At 41.5% G+C, this 20,803-nt stretch overlaps 2 protein-coding genes across 3 annotated transcripts; one reads left to right on the top strand and one right to left on the bottom strand.

Annotated features, from left to right (window-relative positions):
- The first annotated feature begins 4,176 nt into the window (after positions 1-4,176).
- On the top strand, positions 4,177-10,132 carry LOC139542644 (death effector domain-containing protein-like). 2 transcript variants are annotated; one of them, XM_071348326.1, is made up of 5 exons: positions 4,177-4,369; positions 6,580-7,221; positions 7,511-7,615; positions 8,926-9,063; positions 9,355-10,132. In XM_071348326.1, exons 2-5 carry the CDS (start codon positions 6,645-6,647, stop codon positions 9,783-9,785), a joined length of 1,251 nt encoding a protein of 416 aa, XP_071204427.1. In that variant the 5' UTR covers positions 4,177-4,369; positions 6,580-6,644; the 3' UTR covers positions 9,786-10,132. The 2 variants fall into 2 exon arrangements, with proteins under 2 accessions (XP_071204427.1, XP_071204428.1); XM_071348327.1 differs by having other exon boundaries at positions 4,239-4,439.
- A 4,897-nt stretch (positions 10,133-15,029) lies between these two features.
- On the bottom strand, positions 15,030-20,731 carry ugt5e1 (UDP glucuronosyltransferase 5 family, polypeptide E1). Its single transcript, XM_071348325.1, has 2 exons — positions 20,603-20,731; positions 15,030-16,814 (listed from the first exon to the last, which is right to left on the bottom strand). The coding sequence occupies exon 2, from the start codon at positions 16,805-16,807 to the stop codon at positions 15,179-15,181; it is 1,629 nt and encodes a 542-aa protein (XP_071204426.1). The 5' UTR covers positions 16,808-16,814; positions 20,603-20,731; the 3' UTR covers positions 15,030-15,178.
- Positions 20,732-20,803: the final 72 nt, after the last annotated feature.

Below are 20,803 nucleotides of genomic sequence, written 5' to 3'. Positions count from 1 at the left end.
TGGCAGCGGCCACGCGGTGTGAAGCGTTTGTATGGTCTGTGCAGAGAGGAGAGAAGAGGGATAGACAGACACATAGTTGACAGGCTACAGAAGAGGCTACGCTAATGCAAAGGAGATTGGAATGACAAGTGGACTACACGTCTCGAATGTTCAGCAAGTTAAGCTTACGTTGCAAAAATCTTATTGACTAAAATGATATAGTACTGTTGGCTGGTGAAGTAGGCTAGCTAGCAGTGTTGACTACGTTAGAAGGACGAAAATAGCTGGCTAGCTAACCTCGATAATTACTCTAAACTACACAATTATCTTTGATACAAAGACGGCTATGTAGCTAGCTAAGAAAAAATTGCTAAGATCAAACAAATCAAACCGTTGTACTGTAATGAAATGAAATGTAATGTAATACTACCTGTGGAGCGAAGCGAAATGCGACTACTCCAACCCGGAAGTACTCTCGCGGCGGACGAAAATAGCTGGCTAGCTAACCTCGATAATTACTCTAAACTACACAATTATCTTAGATACAAAGACAGCAAAGACAACTATGTAGCTAGCTAACACTAATCAAGTCGTTCCGTTGTAATGTAATAGTTTCTACAGTGCTGCTATTCGGTAGGAGTTGGCTAGCTGGCTAACTGGCTAGCTAGCAGTGTTGACTACGTTAGAAGGACGAAAATAGCTGGCTAGCTAAACTCGATAATTACTCTAAACTACACAATTATCTTTGATACAAAGACGGCTATGTAGCTAGCTAAGATCAAACAAATCAAACCGTTGTACTGTAATGAAATGAAATGAAATGAATACTACCTGTGGAGCGATGCGAAATGCGACTACTCGCTCCAACCCGGAAGATAAATAACCACCCGATATCACAGGAAGGCCATAAAGATCATCAAGGACAACAATCACCCAAGCCACTGCCTGTTCACCCCGCTATCATCCAGAAGGCGAGGTCAGTACAGGTGCATCAAAGCAGGGACCGAGAGACTGAAAAACAGCTTCTATCTCAAGGCCATCAGACTGTTAAACAGCCACCACTAACATTTAGTGGCCGCTGCCAACATACTGACTCAACTCCAGCCACTTTAATAATGGGAATTGATGGAAATTATGTAAAAATGTACCACTAGCCACTTTAAACAATGCCACTTAATATAATGTTTACATACCCTACATTACTCATCTCATATGTATATGTATATACTGTACTCTATATCATCTACTGCATCTTGCCATCCTTATGTAATACAGGTATCACTAGCCACTTTAAACTATGCCACTTTATGTTTACATACCCTACATTACTCATCTCATATGTATATACTGTACTCTATACCATCTACTGCATCTTGCCTATGCCGTTCTGTACCATCACTCATTCATATATCTTTATGTACATATTCTTTATCCCTTTACACTTGTGTGTATAAGGTAGTAGTTGTGGAATTGTTAGGTTAGATTACTTGTTGGTTATTACTGCATTGTCAGAACTAGAAGCACAAGCATTTCGCTACACTCGCATTAACATCTGCTAACCATGTGTATGTGACAAATAAAATTTGATTTGATTTGATAAGTTGGGTGAATTTTGGCCCATTCCTCCTGACAAAGCTGGTGTAACTGAGTCGGGTTTGTAGGCCTCCTTGCTCGCACACGCTTTTTCAGTTCTATTTTCGTTTCATCAGACGAGAGGACATTTCTCCAAAAAGTATGATCTTTGTACCCATGTGCAGTTGAAAACCGTAGTCAGGCTTTTTTATGGTGGTTTTGGAGCAGTGGCTTCTTCCTTGCTGAGCGGCCTTTCAGGTTATGTCGATATAGGACTCGTTTTACTGTGAATATAGATACTTTTGTACCTGTTTCCTCCAGCATCTTCACAAGATCCTTTGCTGTGTTTCTGGGATTCTTTTGCACTTTTCGCACCAAAGTACGCTCATCTCTAGGAGACAGAACGTGTCTCCTTCCTGAGCAGTATGATGGCTGCGTTGTCCCATGGTGTTTATACTTGCGTACTATTGTTTGTACAGATGAACGTGGTACCTTCAGGCGTTTGGAAATTGCTCCCAAGGATGAACCAGACTTGTGGAGGTCTACAATTTTTCTTCTGAGGTCTTGGCTGATTTCTTTTGATTTTCCCATGATGTCAAGCAAAGAGGCACTGAGTTTGAAGATAGGCCTTGAAATACATCCACAGGTACACCTCCAATTGACTCAAATTATGTCAATTAGCCTAACAGAAGCTTCTAAAGCCATGACATCATTTTCTGTAATTTTCCAAGCTGTTTAAAGGCACAGTCAATTTAGTGTATGTAAACTTCTGACCCACTGGAATTGTGATACAGTGAATTATAAGTGAAATAGTCTGTCTGTAAACAATTGTTGGAAAAATTACTTGTGTCATGTACAAAGTAGATGTCCTAACCGACTTGCCAAAACTATAGTTTTTTGTGAAATTTGAAACTTGTGGAGTGAAATTTGTGGAGTGGATGAAAAATGTGTTTTAATGACTCCAACCTAAGTGTATGTAAACTTCCGACTTCAACTGTACTTTCCTCACATAGAAAGGTTGGATGGAACCCTGGTTAATGTCAAGCCATTTTGAGGACACTGGAATTATATTTTGGACAAATGTACACATGCCTATAGGAGACTTATGGTACATTTTAAAAGTTAAATGACGCTTGCATTGGAGAGGAAGCAGAGCGCATCTCAGTATCAAAATTAAAAACACTGCCAGACTGACCTGCTACTGTGCCTTTCTAGACCTTATAAACTGTCGAGAGTAGACCACAACTGATCCAAATGGAATTAAACATTCAAATCACAGGGATTACTCGTTGTTATTCATGACATTTTCACTGCAGCCTAGAGTAGAATGTTGTACTCCCTTGAAAATAATAAGGCAATTGTTCATTGCATTGTGGTGTTGTAGGCTAGTCTAGGTAGGGTTATTGTATTGTCCCTAAACTAGATATTCTAGGGGAGCCTTTTGAGCTGCGTGTCTCATGTCTTCAATGTTCTTTCATGCGCAATGTTGCACCTGGGCTTTCCACTGCCTATCAGCTATTCCTATTTGTTCTTGTGGATTCATGTTGAAAATGTATGTAGCTTTTAATTTATTTGACCCTTATTTTACCAGGTAGGTTGACTGAGAACACATTCTCATTTACAGCAATGACCTGGGGAATAGTTACAGGGGGGAGGAAGGGGGATGAATGAAACAATTGTAAGCTGGGGATGATTAGGTAATAACCAGGATGGTATGAGGGCCAGATTGGGAATTTAGCCAGAACACCGGGGTTAACACCCCTACTCTTACGATAAGTGCCATGGGATCTTTAGTGACCACAGAGAGTCAGGACACCCGTTTAACATCCCATCCGAAAGACGGCACCCCTACACAGGGAAATGTCCCCAATCACTGCCCTGGGGCATTGGGATATTTTATTTTAGACCAGAGGAAAGAGTGCCTCCTACTGGCTCTCCTACACTACTTCCAGCAGCATCTGGTCTCCCATCCAGGGACTGACCAAGACCACCCTGCTGAGCAGAAGCAAGCCAGCAGTGGGATGTAGCAACTGCAGATTGGGCAATGTGGTTTGATTTCTAGTTAGCCTATTGCAGATCTGGACAAATGATCCATCTACCACTTCTGTGGATAGAGGGCAGGATAGACAGAATAGACACTATATTGACCTGTGGTATTGTGAAAGTTAGCAGTCGGAAAAGTGTGGAGCATAAGGGAAGTACCAAAACACCTTGATATAGGGGAGGCGCATGCAAGCCGATGAGTCAATTCAGCTAGGATGCAAGAAATTATATAGTAAAACCTGCAAAAGAGTGAATGTAAACCAGGGGAAAAATGTAATACCCTCCCGTGCCCAATAAAAAAAACACACAACCTTGCCGAAAGCAACAATAAAAAGTTTGCCATCCCTTCCCCCCCAGTAAATGTCGAACTGTCCCTAATTTGTAAATGAGCTTCATATCACCTATCATAACCCAAACACATTAATCCTGTTTTTGTTGTCATAAACAAACAATCCATCTCATGTAGAGAAACGTGTTTTTACCTAGCCAACTGTGTTTAGATCAAAGAGTACTTCAAGAGAGAGAACTTCGAAGAAGGAAAGGAGGGTCTGGTTTACAAGCATTCTAACGCGAACCGAATTTGAGACTCGCTAGTCTAAACCATTGTAACCCGGATGTTAATACTACGTAGTGTACCGGATGTTCTTTCATTTTAGCTGAGAAACGAAAATGGGCATGCTAATTGTTAGCCTTGTGAAAGAGTGTGCAATTATACACCATAATTGTGTTTTCTGATCTTGAAGGAGCTAGTTAAGCGTTCAACCAAAAACGTTAAGTAAGTATCTACGGTATTTCAAGTTAAATTACTTTGAATCAAGGTATTAACTCAAGGAAACGTAGCTAAGGTAAGCATCAATAGCCAGGTAACGTTATCTACTTTGCTAAAGTTAGCCAACTAGCATAAGCGACCTAGTCCTTGTTAGCTAACTAGCTTTTTTGAAAAACTAGTTAGTTACTGGTGGTGTCGTTTATTTTATTATGACTAAACTTTTGTTGCATTTTGTTGTTGTGTGTAACTGAAATATTTAGCTAACTAACTAGTTTATCTAAATTGAAACTAGTTGACGTAGCTAACGTTAGCTAGCTACATTTTCACAATAACAAGCTGCTTATTTGTAGCAAGGTGGCTAGCCAGTTAGCTGCGTGGTTTAGTCAGCTAGCTAAGGTTAGCTAGCCATTTAGGGTTAGCGACAGTCAACAATGTCACCATGTAGCTAGTTAGTACTCTAGCGGTAGCTAGCTGGTCATTACTGTTTACTACAAGCTACGTTAGCTTCCCGACTGTTGTGATTTAGTTAACGGTAGCTTAGTTGAGGAACGCCTCAATGTAGCCAGTTCTCGGAGGCGGAGTTGTGTATTGATAACTGGTAGCGCAATTATCTAACAACATTGGGTCACCATCAGTCGATACTTGTAAACATGTTAATTCTGAAAACGCTTACATATACCTATGTTTGTCCTATACAACTGCAGTCCTTCCGCGGGGTAAGAGTTACTGACATTCATACTTTAAATAAAAACTTTGATTCCCAACCGTTTGGTTACTGTAACATCAAGTACATTTTGCTCTGCCCAGGCTACCCTTTAGGTACCCCTTCATGTGCACTTTACCAATAAGCCTATGGTCTCACGAGTCTTCTCAAGTACCCCTAGGGGGCCTAGTACCCCTGCTTTGGAAACACTGGAATACAACAACCAACGTTTTCCTCATGTTGTGTTCCTCAACTGGAGACGTAGCTGCCGTGATTGACGTACTACATACACAGATATTCAATTGGCACAAGCGCATTGAAAATTCGGTGTTTGCGTTCAATAATAAAATAAATAAATAAAAGTATGAAATTCAACACATAGTTACAAGTAAGCGTTTTTCAGTTAGAAATTCCAGCGTGTCTTTTTTATGAAAATATAAATTTCATACGGATGTGGTAGCCTAAACCTACTGGTGATTTTAAAACTAAAATGTATAAGGTAATTTCGTCAAACGTGTGAGGCTCATCAGTTGCTTATTCAACATATTTGCAGCTACTTCACTCAATCCCGTTTTAAGTCTCCCTTCCCAGCTGTTTTACATTCCATGAGACGAACCAGAAATATTCCTAGATTTTCATAAAACAGCCAAACTGTGGTCTCTCATTTCTGCGTCACCAAATTTTGCGCGAGGCAAAAGAGTAGGCTAGGTGCGCTTCAATTGCTCGTTCAGTGCAGCAGACTGCAGTGGTGGAGCGCTTCCGATGTACCACTTTAGTAAAAGCTGAATCAGTCTTCGAAGATAATATAATGATTAATTAGTATTTTACATAACCAAATATAATAGTAATACGTTACTGTTACACCAAAAACATCACCATTTATAAAGATATTTTAGGATGATAGGCTAAATGTAAAAACATTTTTATAATAAATCTCATGCGGCCAAAACTCAACAGTGCGAGCTACTAGGCAGACTGTTCTTTGATTGAAACAAAATACCAGAAGGCTATATAGTTTAACACCATCTACTCTAATGTATTCACGAAACAGCAATTCAAGAACATCTAAATCTATATTACCAATGAAACTGATTGAGATCAAATGATTAGAATGCAGACACATTTTTGACATTTCACTGGTAAAACCAGAGTTATCATTCACGATTGACATTGATCATGCCATGGTCTATTTTGAAATTTGTTATGCCTAATTTGGTGTTTGAGGGTAGCCTATTAAAAATAGAAATGTTGGGCATATGCAAACGTTGCAATTGAAGGATGCATTTTTATGCATATTCTATAAATATATTCAGTAAGCTACATTTGTCAGTACAACCTTGAAGAAATTATGATGAAGCCATTAACATTTGGCGGGGGGGGGGGGTGCTACCAAATGTTTGTATTTATGTAAGCTCACACTGTCCTGCAAAATCATCCTGTTGTCCTGCATTTGTGTATTTTAAATGTTGTCACTTTAGGTGTGAATAGTGTTTTGTCCCTCCTTTTCTTGTAGGAAAGCAGTTGAAGTATTCAGACACAACACAGAAGTTGTTGGGATCGTCCACCCCTAACACAGTGATGACCTCACAGCAGCATTACCTCCCCAATGCAAATGTCAACCCTCCCCTCCTCGTCCCCCAGAACTCATTAGCTCACCCGGGTAGGCCTCACATTAATCCAAACCAGCTGGACTCTACTCAGAGTAGTGCTGGGGGGCACCCTGCCTCCCACACAGGTCTGATGGGCGCTGTGGGGTCCTCGTCGGTGGGGACCTCCAGCGGAGTGGCAGTGAATAGGGGCTCGTTGGCCTCCTGCACTAACTCTGCCTCCTCAAGGATGCCCTCGTCGGGACGCTTTGAACCCTGGCCCGAGGAAGCCGTAGACAATGCTTACGGCTTGTACTCGCTGCACCGCATGTTCGACATAGTGGGAGCCCAGCTCACGCACCGCGACGTGCGAGTGCTCTCGTTCCTGTTCGTGGACGTTATTGACGAGTATGAGCGCGGTGGCATCAGGAGTGGCCGGGACTTCCTGCTGGCTCTGGAGCGCCAGGGGCGATGTGATGAGACCAACTTCAGACACGTCCTGCAGCTGCTTCGCATCATCACACGGCACGACCTGCTGCCCTACGTCACACTCAGGAAGAGACAGACCGGTAAGTGTTGGTTTCCTTCTCAAACTTAGCCTTTTTCAGGCCCACCGTCATTTTATAATTAAATGAAAGACCAAACTACATGTAATGTTGTTGAGACAGAGAAATGTAGATTCCCGATCTGCAAAATGTTATGTTGTCAATCTCCTAAATGTTATTCCGAATATTTTTCCCTCCACTTCTCGCCATCTTAAACACACTTTCTAGTCCCTTAGTTAATAATTGACAGTTTACGTTAAATTGAAATATTTTATTTCACTAACCAAAAGCCTTCATGTGCTTTACCTTTCAGTGTGCCCAGACCCAGTGGATAAGTACCTGGAAGAGACGTCGGTGCGTTATGTGTCCCCCAGAAGAGGAGGAGAGAGCAGGGAGGCTGCACCCCACAGAAGGACAGGTGAGTTTGGCTCTGCATGTATACAGCTACATACTTCAGTATACTGTATGTAGTGTATGTGGACAATGCTTCAAATTAGTGGATTTGGCTATTTCAGCTACACCCGTTGCTGACAGGTGTATAAAATTGAGCACACAGCATGCAAACCCCATAGAAAAACATTGGCAGTAGAATGGCCTTACTGAAGAGCTCAGTGACTTTCAACGTGGCACCATCATAGGATGTCACTTTTCCAACAAGTGAGTTAGTCAAATTTCTGCCCTGGTAGAGCTGCCCTGGTCAACTGTACATGCTGTTATTGTGAAGTGGAAACGCCTAGGAGCAACAATGGCTCAGCCGCGAAGTGGTAGACCACAAAAGCTTACCAACCGGGACAGCGAAGTGCTGAAACGTGTAAAAATTCTGTCCTCAGTTGCAACACTCCCTACCGAGTTAAAAACTGCCTCTGGAAGCAACGTCAGCACAAGAACTGTTCGTCGGGAGCTTCATGAAATGGGTTTCCATGGCCGAGCAGCTGCACACACGCCTAAGATCACTATGCGCAACGCCAAGTGTCGTCTGGAGTGGTAGCTCGCCGCCATTGGACTTTGGAGCAGTAGAAACGCGTTCTCTGAAGTAATGAATTGCTTCACCATCTGGCAGTCTGACGGACTAAAATGGGTTTGGCAGATGCCAGGATAATGCTACCTGCCCCAATGCACAGTGCCAACTGTAAAGTTTGGTGGAGAAAGAATAATGGTCTGAGGCATTTCATGTTTTTGGCTAGGCCCCTTAGTTCTAGTGAAGGGAAATCTTAACGCTACAATGACATTCTTTGTGGCAAAAGTTTGGGAAGCCTTTTCCTGTTTCAGCATGACAATGCCCCTGTGCACAAAGCAAGGTCCATATAGAAATGGTTTGTCGAGATCGGTGTGGAAGAACTTGACTGGCCTGCACAGAGCCCTGACCCCAACTCCATCGAACACCTTTGGGATGAATTGGAACGCCGACTGTGAGCCAGGCCTAATCGCCCAACATCAGTGCCTGACTTCACTAATGCGCTTGTGGCTGAATGAAAGCAAGTCCTCGCAGCAATGTTCCAACATCTAGTGGAAAGCATTCCCAGAAGAGTGGAGGCTTTTACAACATCAAATGGGGGGGGGGGGCAATTCCATATTAATGCCCTTGATTTTGGAATGACCTGTTTGACAAGCAGGTGTCCACATACTTTTGGTGATGTAGTGTATGTGTGTTGGGGGAATTAATAGAATTGGTGGAAATAGTGACATAAATACATCTGTAAATGTCTTTGCCCCCCACTCCAATAACAGGTCCCCAGCCAGTGATCTGCTGTTCTCCATCGGGGACCCAGGTGGGTCCTTCCCGCACCAAGCCAGGCCCCCCATTACCCAGCCGCAAAAGAAAGAGGGCCTACGCCACAGGAGACTGCAGGGAAAAGCAAACCTGTGGTAAGGGCATTTTGAGTGTGTATCATGAAAGCACGGAATAAAAATAATTCTTAAGTAACTTTATGCTTTCAAAGGTTGTATCTACTTTTTGTCAGTTATTTCATGACAATGAATGACAAAGGACTTGGCTAAAGCACATGCATACAGATCTACGCCAAATTATACAGACGCTGATTAAAAATTAAAGATTGCGGCATGATTCATTGACAGTATAATTTCCAATAGACGGCACACCTCTTCCTCTGTGTCACTCCTCCCCTTTCTCTTCCCTATTCACCCCACACCCTGCAGACATCCGCCTACGAGTGCGCGCTGAGTACTGCCAGCATGAATCAGCGCTTCTGGGAAACATTTTCTCCAACAAGCAGGAGGCTCTGGAGAGGCAGTTTGAGAGGTTCAACCAGGCAAACACTATCCTCAAGTCCCGGGACTTGGGCTCCATCATCTGCGACATCAAGTTCTCGGAGCTCACCTACCTAGATGCTTTTTGGCGGGACTACATCAATGGCTCCCTGCTGGAGGCCCTGAAGGGCGTCTTCATCACAGACTCACTCAAACAGGCGGTGGGCCATGAGGCCATCAAACTCCTGGTCAATGTGGATGAGGAGGACTATCAGGCTGGCCGCCGCAAGCTGCTCCGGAACCTGGTCACTGGAGTGGGGGCAGGGTCTGCAGCTGAAGCCGCAGCCGCACTTGGAGGGAGCAGAGAGACTCCATCCTAGAAACGCATGCGTCTGCTGCTTTTAGCAGAGGGGGAACCCGTGTCCCAAATAAGAGAACTTGACTTCATGGTGAGGACAGGAGCAAGAAAAGTGAAAAGGCTGTTCTGTTTCAGGAAGAAGTGTGAGGGAGAATGCTGGGTGCCCTGCCCTTTCATCTATGAAGGGAATGTGAAATAAAAGTGAGCCAAAGCAAGTGAGTCAAAGTAAGTGAGTCAGGAGATGTGGAACACAGACCGAAGAGAAGTGCTTTGAAAGTTGAAGGGTTTTGTTCTTTCTGCTGGAGGGACAATGCTAATATTTTCTATTGTAACTTGTGAGTTGACTATAAAATCAGATTTTACATTTTCTTTTGGTATCACACATCTCTTTCCCAAAAAGTGTTCATGAAATGTCCTCTTGTAGACTATTACTTCACATGGCTATAAACAGGCAAGTCACTGTTGGGACATTTTGCATTTCGTTTATTGCCAGGCTAGGACAGAATCCTTTTAAGCCAGAGACATTACCATCATACAATTATTTGGTAGTAAATAAGTCTTGATTTTTCTCAAACTGCTGGTACCTTGTTGTCAAATGAACAAATATTGTGAACCAAATCAACAAGAATGATTCACAATATTTGTTCATTTGACAAGGTACCAGCATTTTGAGAAGGAAAAAAAGATTAACCTTACTGAGAGGTGTCAGAAGTGCTTGAAAATTGTTGCAACACAAACATACATTCAACAACATATAGAATGCAGATATATATATTATTTTTTTTAAACAGGAAGTCATGTTGAAGTTATTTTGCTCCCTAAATTCTGTATCTGGGCAATTCCACAGTAGCAGTAACGCTGAGACTCCGATGTTTCACTTTAAGATGTATGCCAAACAAAACCTATGATTGCAAAGTTAAACAAACCATACAACTCTATGCACAATAACTTGTTTAAAAGATTTCCACAGAACATTGCATATGCAAAGTTTGGTAACCGAATGACAGCACAAACCGTCATTCTGTTACCAAACTTTGCATCGGGACTGTTCTGTGTTTTTGTAACATTTTCAGTAGGAATTGTAAAAATAGGCATAGAGTTGTAAGGTTTGATTAACTTTGCAATCATTGTTTTTTGTTTAACGTACATTTAAAAAGTCTCAGTAGCCATGTTTCCATCAACTTGTCAAGTGAATTATATATATTTTTTCTGTTGACATTTACAAAGTTTGCATAGAAAATTGTTGCGACAATTGACTGCTATGGTGCGTTTCCATTTAACTGTTGTGTGTTATAAAAAAAAAACAGCTGGGCGTAATGACGGCACTTTAAAAAAAAAATGAAAGTGTTGAATACAAATGAAATGGTTGAAGTGTTTCTATTATCCATTTAGGCAAATTGCGCGTGAATAAATTGGCGACAGCCTGTATGCCCTCCCCACCTATCTGTTTCATGTCTCAGGTAGACCAAGTTACCTGGAAAGAATGCAATAGTTGACTGGTATTTGCCGTAGTCTTTGATATATTTATATATTTTGGGGGGTACATTTGACCCCTTTTTCATAATATCCAATTGGTAGTTAGTTTTGTACCATCGTTGCAACTCCCGTACGGACTTGGGAGAGGCGACGGTCCAGAGCCCTGCGTCCCCTGAAACACAACCCTACCAAGCCACACTGCTCGCTTAACCAGCCGCACCAGTGTGTTGGCGGAAACACAGTCCAGCTGGCGACCGCAGTCAGCGTGCAAGCGCCCGGCCCGCCACAAGGAGTCGCTAGAGCACGATGGGACAAGGATATCCCGCCAGCCTAACCTGGACGACGCTGGGCCAATTGTGCGCCGCCTCATGGATCTCCCGGTCGCCTGCGACACAGCCTGGGATCGAACCCAGGTCTGTAGTAATGCCTCTAGCGATGCAGTGCTTTAGACCGCTGTGCCAATCGGGAGGTCTTATTTGCCATATTCTAATCATAATCATGTGCTAATGTATCGCCATGGTCCGTGCCATGGTGACTCCTGTAGATCTGTAATAATTGGATGGTGAAAACTGCATCCAGCCAACCAGAAAAGCAGGGCAAAGCAATTCAGGGAAACAATCCTTGTTCTGCAAAAAAACATTTTTATAATTGAAAAATAGATTTAGCAAGCAGTAGGCATTTACAATGAAATGTGGAGTGGAGCTTTTATAGTTAGGTGATCTCACATGCCCGCATACATAAAAAATTATTTGGCAATCATAATTTATTTGAAAAAGTTTCCATAATTTGTCGCCATAAATTAAGTAAGTTGACAAAAGTCCACCCGTGTCGAACGGATAATAATTATCATGTCTGCCGTTTCCATAACATGTCGCACATTCTTTTGATGTGACATTGCTTGGTCAATGGAAACCTGCCTCGCGTCACTTTTACCGTACTGTGGAATTGCCCGTCCCATGGCTCAGATTTCTTACTGATTTGTATGTCAATATTTGCATTTAATTTGAAAAATGCTACATTTATTCTTTAAGCAATTGTTTTATTATCGTTATATTTGTGAGAGGTACAACCTCCCTGCCTCTTCTAAATCCACATGAAATCAATCCTCCTCCACATGAAATCAACCCTCCGTTCACTATACTTTTTTTGGTGTCACTGTAAATTGTCATGAATATTCGCCTCTAATAGAGAAGCAGGTTGGCATTTATTGTCATGAGTCTTTTCCCAGGAGGCAGCGATTCTGCAGAGGTCACTAGCTGGCACAGCCACAAATCTGATTTTAAACCTAACCTTAACCACACGGGTAACCCTAATGCCTAACCTTAAATTAAGCCCAAAAAGCAAATATTTGTTTTCATTAATTTTTTCAATATAGCCAATTTTGACTTTGCGGTTTTGAAATTGAAAAAAGACTCATTTAGATAATAAAATGCATAAATCAAACTTTCAGAAAAAGAAAGACAAACGTTTTGAGTTGATCAGTATTGATTCAATACTATCTTTGATCTGCTTTCCAAGTCATCTCAAATTTTACTACAATAGCTCATTTTGTTTCATGCAAATGTGCAAGACCAAAATAATTGGTGATTTATTTTGGACCAAATTTTCAGGACATGTCTGCGTTAAGGATTCTATTATGTTTGGCTGGCATAGATTCATCTTTGTCCACAGTTCAATAGCCTACAATCAGACACAATTTAGCATGGTTAAGTGCTACCCCAGTTAAGAGCCTCCGATACTTACTTTAGGAAATGAACATGAGCAAAGACTGCCATTTGAATATTTAATACAGTTCAGGTGGCTATACCTCTGGCATACCATGTTGAATACCTCAGTTTGAATTCTTTCTGATGATGTGGTTTTCTAGGCTACATTTTTTCTATAGGTTGTATGTTTGGCTTTCATAGATGCAGCAAGGTCAAAAGCAGTGATGAGTGTGGGGAAGTGAATGTGATTGTTGCTGATTATTTTACTCTTCATACTTGTTTGCATTGTAACACAATGTTCTCAGTGTCATATAGGCTACAGCAGGTGTCTGCCTCTGTTAAACAGTGTATACTGTGTACATCTGTTACGTTGAACGGATGTTCACTATCCAGAAGATTCCTCCCACATGAAAAGGTAGTATAGTTATTCTAGAGTGCAGTATCTGTAATATTTGTATTCCCCTCATTTTTTTAAAATTTGTTTGTAAATGAATGTTATAGCCTACAAGATCAGCATTTTTTGCACTTTTGCAGAGCAGCAATTACATTTTTTTATGGAAGATGAAGCCGCTTTCAAAAATCACTCTTGATTTTAACTGTAGTTTAATAAAATGATCAGTGACATTCCCCTCTACATGGTCATTTAATAAAATAGCTAGTCCTAATTGGTGCTAAAATCTAATCTTGGTACATAAAAGGTTCTGTCTGGTAGTTTGAAGTAAGAATGCCAGAAATTAAATTAGGATTGTTTAGCAATTTGACACATGCCATCTTTTATTTTAGTATCAGTTTTACTGCTACCTTTTATTGCTTTTAATAGGAGAACATTTTTTTTAAAGGAATTCTAACCCAATTATCTTTAGATAGATAGTTGTATAAAAAAAGTCCCCTCTGCCAGCTGAAGTTATTGAGTTTGCCATACCAACCCTTGGGCACATGTCAGAAAAGGACACACCACACTTTAAAGCCACTGTTACGATGGGATATGTTTTTCTAATGGAATATAGCAAAGTTGCAAACTGGTATCTATTGTAAACAGTGTACAAAAAATTAGGAACACCTTCCTTATATTGAGTTGCACCCCCTTTTGCCCTCAGAAGAGTCTCAATTGGTCTGGCATGGACTCTACAAGGTGTCGAAAGCATTCCACATGAATACTGGCCCATGTTGACCCCAATGCTTCCCAGCCAATTTGACACAACTGTGGATGTCCTTTGGGTGGTGGACCATTGTTGATACACACGGAAAACTGTTGTGTGAAAAACCCAGCAGTGTTGCAGTTCTTGGCACCTACTGTCATACCTCATTCAAAGGCACTTAAATATTTTGTCTTCCCCATTCACGCTCTGAATGTCACACATACACAATCTATGTCTCAATTATTTCAAGGCTTAAAAATCCTTCTTTACTCTCTCTTCCCCTTCATCTACACTGATTGAAGTGGGTTTAACAGGTGACATCAATACGGGATCATAGTTTTCACCGGTATTCACCTGGTCAGTATGTCATGGAAGGAGCAGGTGTTCCTCATTTTTTGTGCACTCAGTATATAGGTTCTATATTAGTTTTTAAACATCTGACTTAAGATAGATTGCATGTCTGATCATGATCCCCGGAAACTTGAGACAAGTTTTGTAACCTGTAGATAATTCATTCAATTATATTTAATTTGCTTTGCAACTTTTTTAATGCATTTTTCTTGCGTAGTGCAAGCAAATGGGACTGTTCATAAATTGGAGAGATGTGTATTGTCAATACCATACAGCTGATGGGCACTTTATTTTTTAACTGTTTAAAATATTTAGCTGTACCACACAAACATTAGTCAAATCCACCACTCAGAAATCTAGGACATAAAAGCAAAAAATGCATCACATTGTTGTGTCGACCAATTTATTTTGTAATTATTTTGTGTTGACCAAGAAAGAGATTGTGGTATTATGTGAATATGAACATGGTTATAGGTGATGGGTACATTTTAATGTCTGTAAAAAAAAAAAAATCTTAAAAAATCTATAAAAATGTTGTATTAGCAATATTGTGACATTAACAAGATCGCATTGATTTGACATTTGCTAAACTGCTGTTTTTATTTTATTACAAGAAAAAGGGATTGATTAATCATCTATAGTCTGATTTTGACCAAGTTTCATGCCCATTTGTCTTGTAATGGATTTCAATTGCACCAGATAATTTGAATGTACTGTAGAATGTAAAACAAATTCTTCAGAAATTATTGCAGTTTTTCCTTTTTCTTTCGGCAAAGAGCCCTGCCTAAAACCTTGCAAGTCATTAGCGTTAGTAACACGACAGAGACTACAACAGTCAGGAGAAGTACCAGCACATCCACATTGTGGTAAGCATACCAGGGCATCTTGTAGGACTCAGTGCGCAAGTGTGCTGCACCCTTGTGTCTCATGGCAAATTCTAGCCAGAAGATGGCGTTGTCCATTGGTTTGATAGGTGTATCATGGTGGAGCTTTGACATCCTGCGCATATTGTCTCTATAGTGCTTCCTGTTGTCCATGATGTCTGTCAGTGCCTGTGTCATAGGTTCCACCTTTAGGGCCGTCACCTCGAGAACCTTAGCCACACCCCTGGCCTGTAGACGCAGCATGTTGTCAAACTGGTCAAAGATGAGAGGAAGGCCTAACATGGGAACCCCATGGTAGATGGCCTCATAGATCCCATTGGTACCCCCATGTGTCACAAATGCTCTTGTTTTGGGATGGCCCAGTAGGTCGTTCTGAGGCAGCCAGTTCACCAACAGTGTGTTGTTGCCTAGAGTAGAGGGCTTCTCTCCAGTGTGTCTCCACACCACCTTCTGAGGCAGGAGGGTGAAGGCAGCAGCAATGACCTCTGAGATCTCCGGTAGGAGGCTACCCAGCAGACTCCCCAAAGACATGACCACGACCCCATGTTCCCCCGAGCTCTGCATAAATGACTCTAACTCTGCGGGCAAAGGCTTAGAAGGCTTACACTGGAAGCCCCCCATGTAGACCACGTTGGGCATGGTGGGGCGTGGGAACTCGAACACAAAGTCCACTCTCATCAGCCATAGGTCAGCCCCTTGAATGAGAGAATAGATGTTGGTGTTTGGATCGATGAATTTGTTGATCACACCCTGGTATAAGGGTCTTGTTATGCCATAATCAATATAAAGAGCAATTCCATAATGCAAGAAGTTTTTCAGTTTGTTGGCAAAGCTCATTTTATCTGTGACCAGTGACCCGATAGTTGGTATGTAAGAAAGGGGCGAAGGTGCAATTGCAAAGTGTCCCTCTGCATTCGTGATCCAACGAACGTTAAGCACAATAGGAAGACCCAAGTAATTCCCTAATACAACTCCTCCTGCAAATCCAGGATCAGTCAACATTAAATCAAAGTTGGCTGCCTTCAGCTTCTCCATTAATTGTTTGTCCTCCATGGCTAAGAGGGCCATTTCAGCACTGCCGCGATGGGCCTCCTCCAGCAAATTAATTGTCTCCTTCTGTAGTTCAATGAAGGACAAAACGGAGCGCTCTCGTGTCCATATCTCCAGGCTTCTCTTCAGGAAGTATGCCATGTACTGTGGGTCCTCCAGGCTGCTGGCCCCGGGCACCGGCACTGTGACGGAGGAGTAGTGGGGGGCGTGTTCAGGGACGTACCAGCTGGTGGACGAGCGGACCACCGTTAAAGAGTGCCCCCGCTGGTGCAGCTCTCGCAGGAGGATGTCCATGTTGAGCCAATGGCTGCCGTCCACAGGGTACACCAGGATGTTGCCAGAGTGGCTCTGAGCTGGGAACACCCACAGGAGACAGGTCAGGAGGAAGAGAGCAGGATGTGGAGGGAAGCAAAGTGGGGCTGCCACGGTGACTAGCATGGTTTCTCTGGAGAGGGCAAAGAATGTAACAAATATTGTTGCTTTCTGTGTTTGAACAGTCTAAAAGTGTTTTCATCCACCCCCCTCCCACCACACACACATTAAGTAATGTGACTAGTTGTTTACTATCTCAAACATGAATTCAATGCATTGGTTGCATATGTTCTTTTATCTTTTAGCTACTTTGGCGGTAACAGACTGCCATTGATAAAAAGATAAATCCGTGAGATACTGCAACTTTAAGATTTCCCGGCAGAAGGGGATATGAAGCAAGCTAGGCAGATATGTTGGTGAGGCCATTACTGAGAATAAATAGTGGTTAGGCTAGACAAAATTGATTCACTGTTTAATGGATTTAACCCCCCAGAAAAGTGAGGCAAGCGAGAGAGAAAACAAAAAAAACATTAAGTGGATAAGGAATAACTTTACCACATTGTCCTAGGCACTTGTGCAGGCTCTCTAGGCCTAATGTGAGCTTCAAGAGTTATATTTTTCCATGGGAAAACCTACACTATTTTTCTTAAAAAGAATGCAGATGTTACAATGTTGTTATAACCATGAGAAATGAAACACAATGGGAAGTATAACTTGTGACAGTTTCTTTATTCCTGATTATAAAAAAGTGCAATCCAATCTCATAATTGAATGTGATGTATAGGGCAATAGAGTAAACTATTTTAAAACATCTAATTACAGAATGATTGACAATAAATGTGTAATAAAGTAAATGTTTATGTATAATAATGCATCTCTATAGCCTATAGGCGTTAACAAAATATTCATACAAATATGATTAGGTCTGTCATAGACTAGGTCTTGTAGAAAGAGCGTCAATCAAGTTAGGTCTGCCAAATTAATGTAGAATTGTAAAAATAATACACATATCCAGCCGTAGAGTATAGCCTATCATCATCAAAATAAAAAATTTGGTTTATAACATGCACAATTAGAGGCATCAATCTATAGAGCGCAAGCTTGACTAAATTCGAGCCCAGTAACTTTGCTCAGCGCATCCTCCTTCGATTGTCTCGCCTGGCTGCCCCGAAAAGGCCCCACCTTGGAGACCGTAGATCACATCATTGTGGAACTGCGGATCTGCACGAAGCGTGTGCGCACTTCAAACGCATTCTGTCTTGGTGTTATCGGTTGACCTACACCTACTGGTAGTACCGGTGAAATGTAAGTTATGAATCGCAAATCACCATACAACTAACACACTTCGATTTCATCAATCATTTTGACTTCAATTTGGTTGTCCAAAATACTATCAGTCCAAAATACTATCAGCTTGCACTGCGTCTTTGCTGATGAATACCCTGATCTCTGGCCAGTCAATTGGTTCAATGACATTGTTGTTTCGTCTATTAATCACTTCTAATATATCTGAAAATGATGCATTAACCATGCATTTAACCGACTGTTTGTTTATAATGAGGGACGTCCCACGTTTAACCTGGCCACATAAATAGTAGGCATTTTGCGCTGGCTTCAGCCATGACAGCATGAGAGAGAAATTAAACATCTGCAAGTGACCTGCAGGTGCGAGCCTGTGTGTTACACTGTCCCGAGACTCGAACATGATCTGAGCACGTGATCTGAGGCTGTTTGGTCTCTTGAGCATCAATTTGGGAAAGCCTCAAAGGAGAGCGGACAGTGCATTACAAGCAATACATATATTGCCCATATATTTGCGGGGTGTGGAGAAAAGTAAGGCGGGGCATCCGTTAAACAGTAATTCAACTTTGTCCGGCCTTAGACTATAAAAAATTAGACTAGCATTCAAATAGCAGTAGTTGTTGTTCAGTGGAGGTTCTGCAGAGGAGGAAGGGAGTACCATCCTCCAGTGAATATCATTTAAAAAATGGTTAAACATTTAAAAGGTTATCCTTTTTAGATAAAACTTTACTAAATATATTTACGTCACCAAATAATTTATTAAACACACTTTTTTTGCATTGAAGGTCTACAGTAGCCTCAACGGCACTCTTTAGGGTAGCACCATGGTGTAGCCGGAGGACATCTAGCTTCCGTCCTCCTCTGGGTGCATTTACTTCAATACAAAACCTAGGAAGCTCATGGTTCTCCCCCTTCCATAGACTTACACAGTAATTATGACAACTTCTGGAGGACTTCCTCCAACCTATTAGAGCTCTTGCAGCATGAACTGACATGTTGTCCACCCAGTCAAAGGACCAGAGAACGAGTCTAGTACTGAAAGCATAAGCTACAGTAGTTGACTCAAAGAGAGAGAAAGACAATAGTTGAACAGTTTTGAACAAATTAATTTCTTCCAAAATGAAAGACAAGAAGGAGAGAGAGATTATTATTTATTTTTTTACTTTAAGTTTCACTTACTTAGCTAGCAAATGCAGCTAGTGAGTTTACCCTACTCAAGCACCCTGCTCAAACAGAGGGATGCTATGTTAGCTAGCTGGCAATGACTATCCAACACAACACTGGAACTCCTCCAAGTCAAGGTAAGCTTTTGGTTTGACTAATTTATTGCCACCGGAGCCCGCCGGTGTAAGTGCTAAACTACTTATTGACTACACTAACGTTACTGCATGATCGTAGCGGGTTTACTAACGCATTTAGTTGTATTAGCTATGTTGACTATGACGTTACTTTAGCTAATATGGTGACAACGATGTAGGATGTTAAGATATGGTTTGGCTTGGAAAGGTTTTTTGCCTGGTCACGTACAAGTGATGTGTTGTGGATTGAAATCCACAAGCAAAGGGAAAAGGTGAGAGGAGGAGAGCGCATAGATGTGAGAATGAATACATCATGGTTGCTATGAAAGTGAACTGTGTTTACACGTGATCAGGGGTGTATTCATTCCGCCGATTCTGTTGAAAAACTTTTCTTAAACAGAAGCAAAACGGAACAAAACAGGAATATACATACCTACATTTGTCCAATAGAAACTCTGGTTTGCAACTGTTGGACTAATGATTACACCCTAGATCAGCTAGATGCAGGCAAGAGTGTGCAAGGCAGTATTGAATGGGTCACTGTCTGTCCATGTGTCACTGTCTGTCGCCTCAACATTTTCTCTCAACCTTCTGTCGCCTCAACATTTTCTCTCAACCTGTGTGCACCTACGTTGTAAACTTTCATTCATAGGCTAGGTTGTAGCAACTTCATGATGGGTATAGAGAAAATGTGAATATCATGTAGTAAGTAGCCTTAATCTATAGTAGTTAAATTGAACTGGGTGAATGGAATATGAATGACAGTCATCCAATACGCTGTAATAGAAATAAGGCCATGCTCATTCAAAATATATATTGTCCTCCCTCATCTTAAACTGCACTGACTGCCACTGTCGTAGTCATGGTGTACCCTTGAACTGAAGTTGGATCCCTTCCTTCACCTGACACCAACCTTTGTGTTAGCCACAATGGACATGGCCAAACAAGTTTTTACAAGAAAATTGACTTTTATGTGATGATATACACTGCACATAGATATCTCATTCAGTGTAATCAGAATGTAGTTGTTTGAGGGAGGGGAGAACAATGTGCTCATAAATGTGAAGCTCTTTAGGCTTGAGGATGTTATGTATAGGTACCAGTAGACCTTTCTGTTACTCATTTGCAGAAAATCATAACATTTTGCATCCACTTGTGTAACATAACTTTACCTGAACCCAAAGTAGGGGAGGCTCTGCAAAAGCAGGGGTTGGACCACATTTATTTTAAGTTATTTGGTACAGTATTATGGATCTTTTTTTTCAAAGAACAGAATGTAACACACACACATACTATACCAAAATAAAAGGCCACATCTTACCTTGGGTAGGAAGATATGATGAGCACCTTGTTGAAAGTGGCCCCAAAGAGCCCCTTTAAGTATGAGAGTACTTTGAAATAGGGATGAATATCGCCAAGGCAAAGAAAAATGCAATCCTGTCAGTGGCTGTTTCTTCACTACTGCGCAACACAGTTTTTCAGAGACTACTAAAACAAACATGTATGTTTGACACACCACAGG

The sequence above is a fragment of the Salvelinus alpinus genome, chromosome 17 (genome assembly GCF_045679555.1).
Source record: "Salvelinus alpinus chromosome 17, SLU_Salpinus.1, whole genome shotgun sequence".
Lineage (NCBI taxonomy): Eukaryota > Metazoa > Chordata > Actinopteri > Salmoniformes > Salmonidae > Salvelinus > Salvelinus alpinus.
Note: the sequence above shows the minus strand (reverse complement) of the source record. Positions and strands in the feature narration are given on the sequence as shown.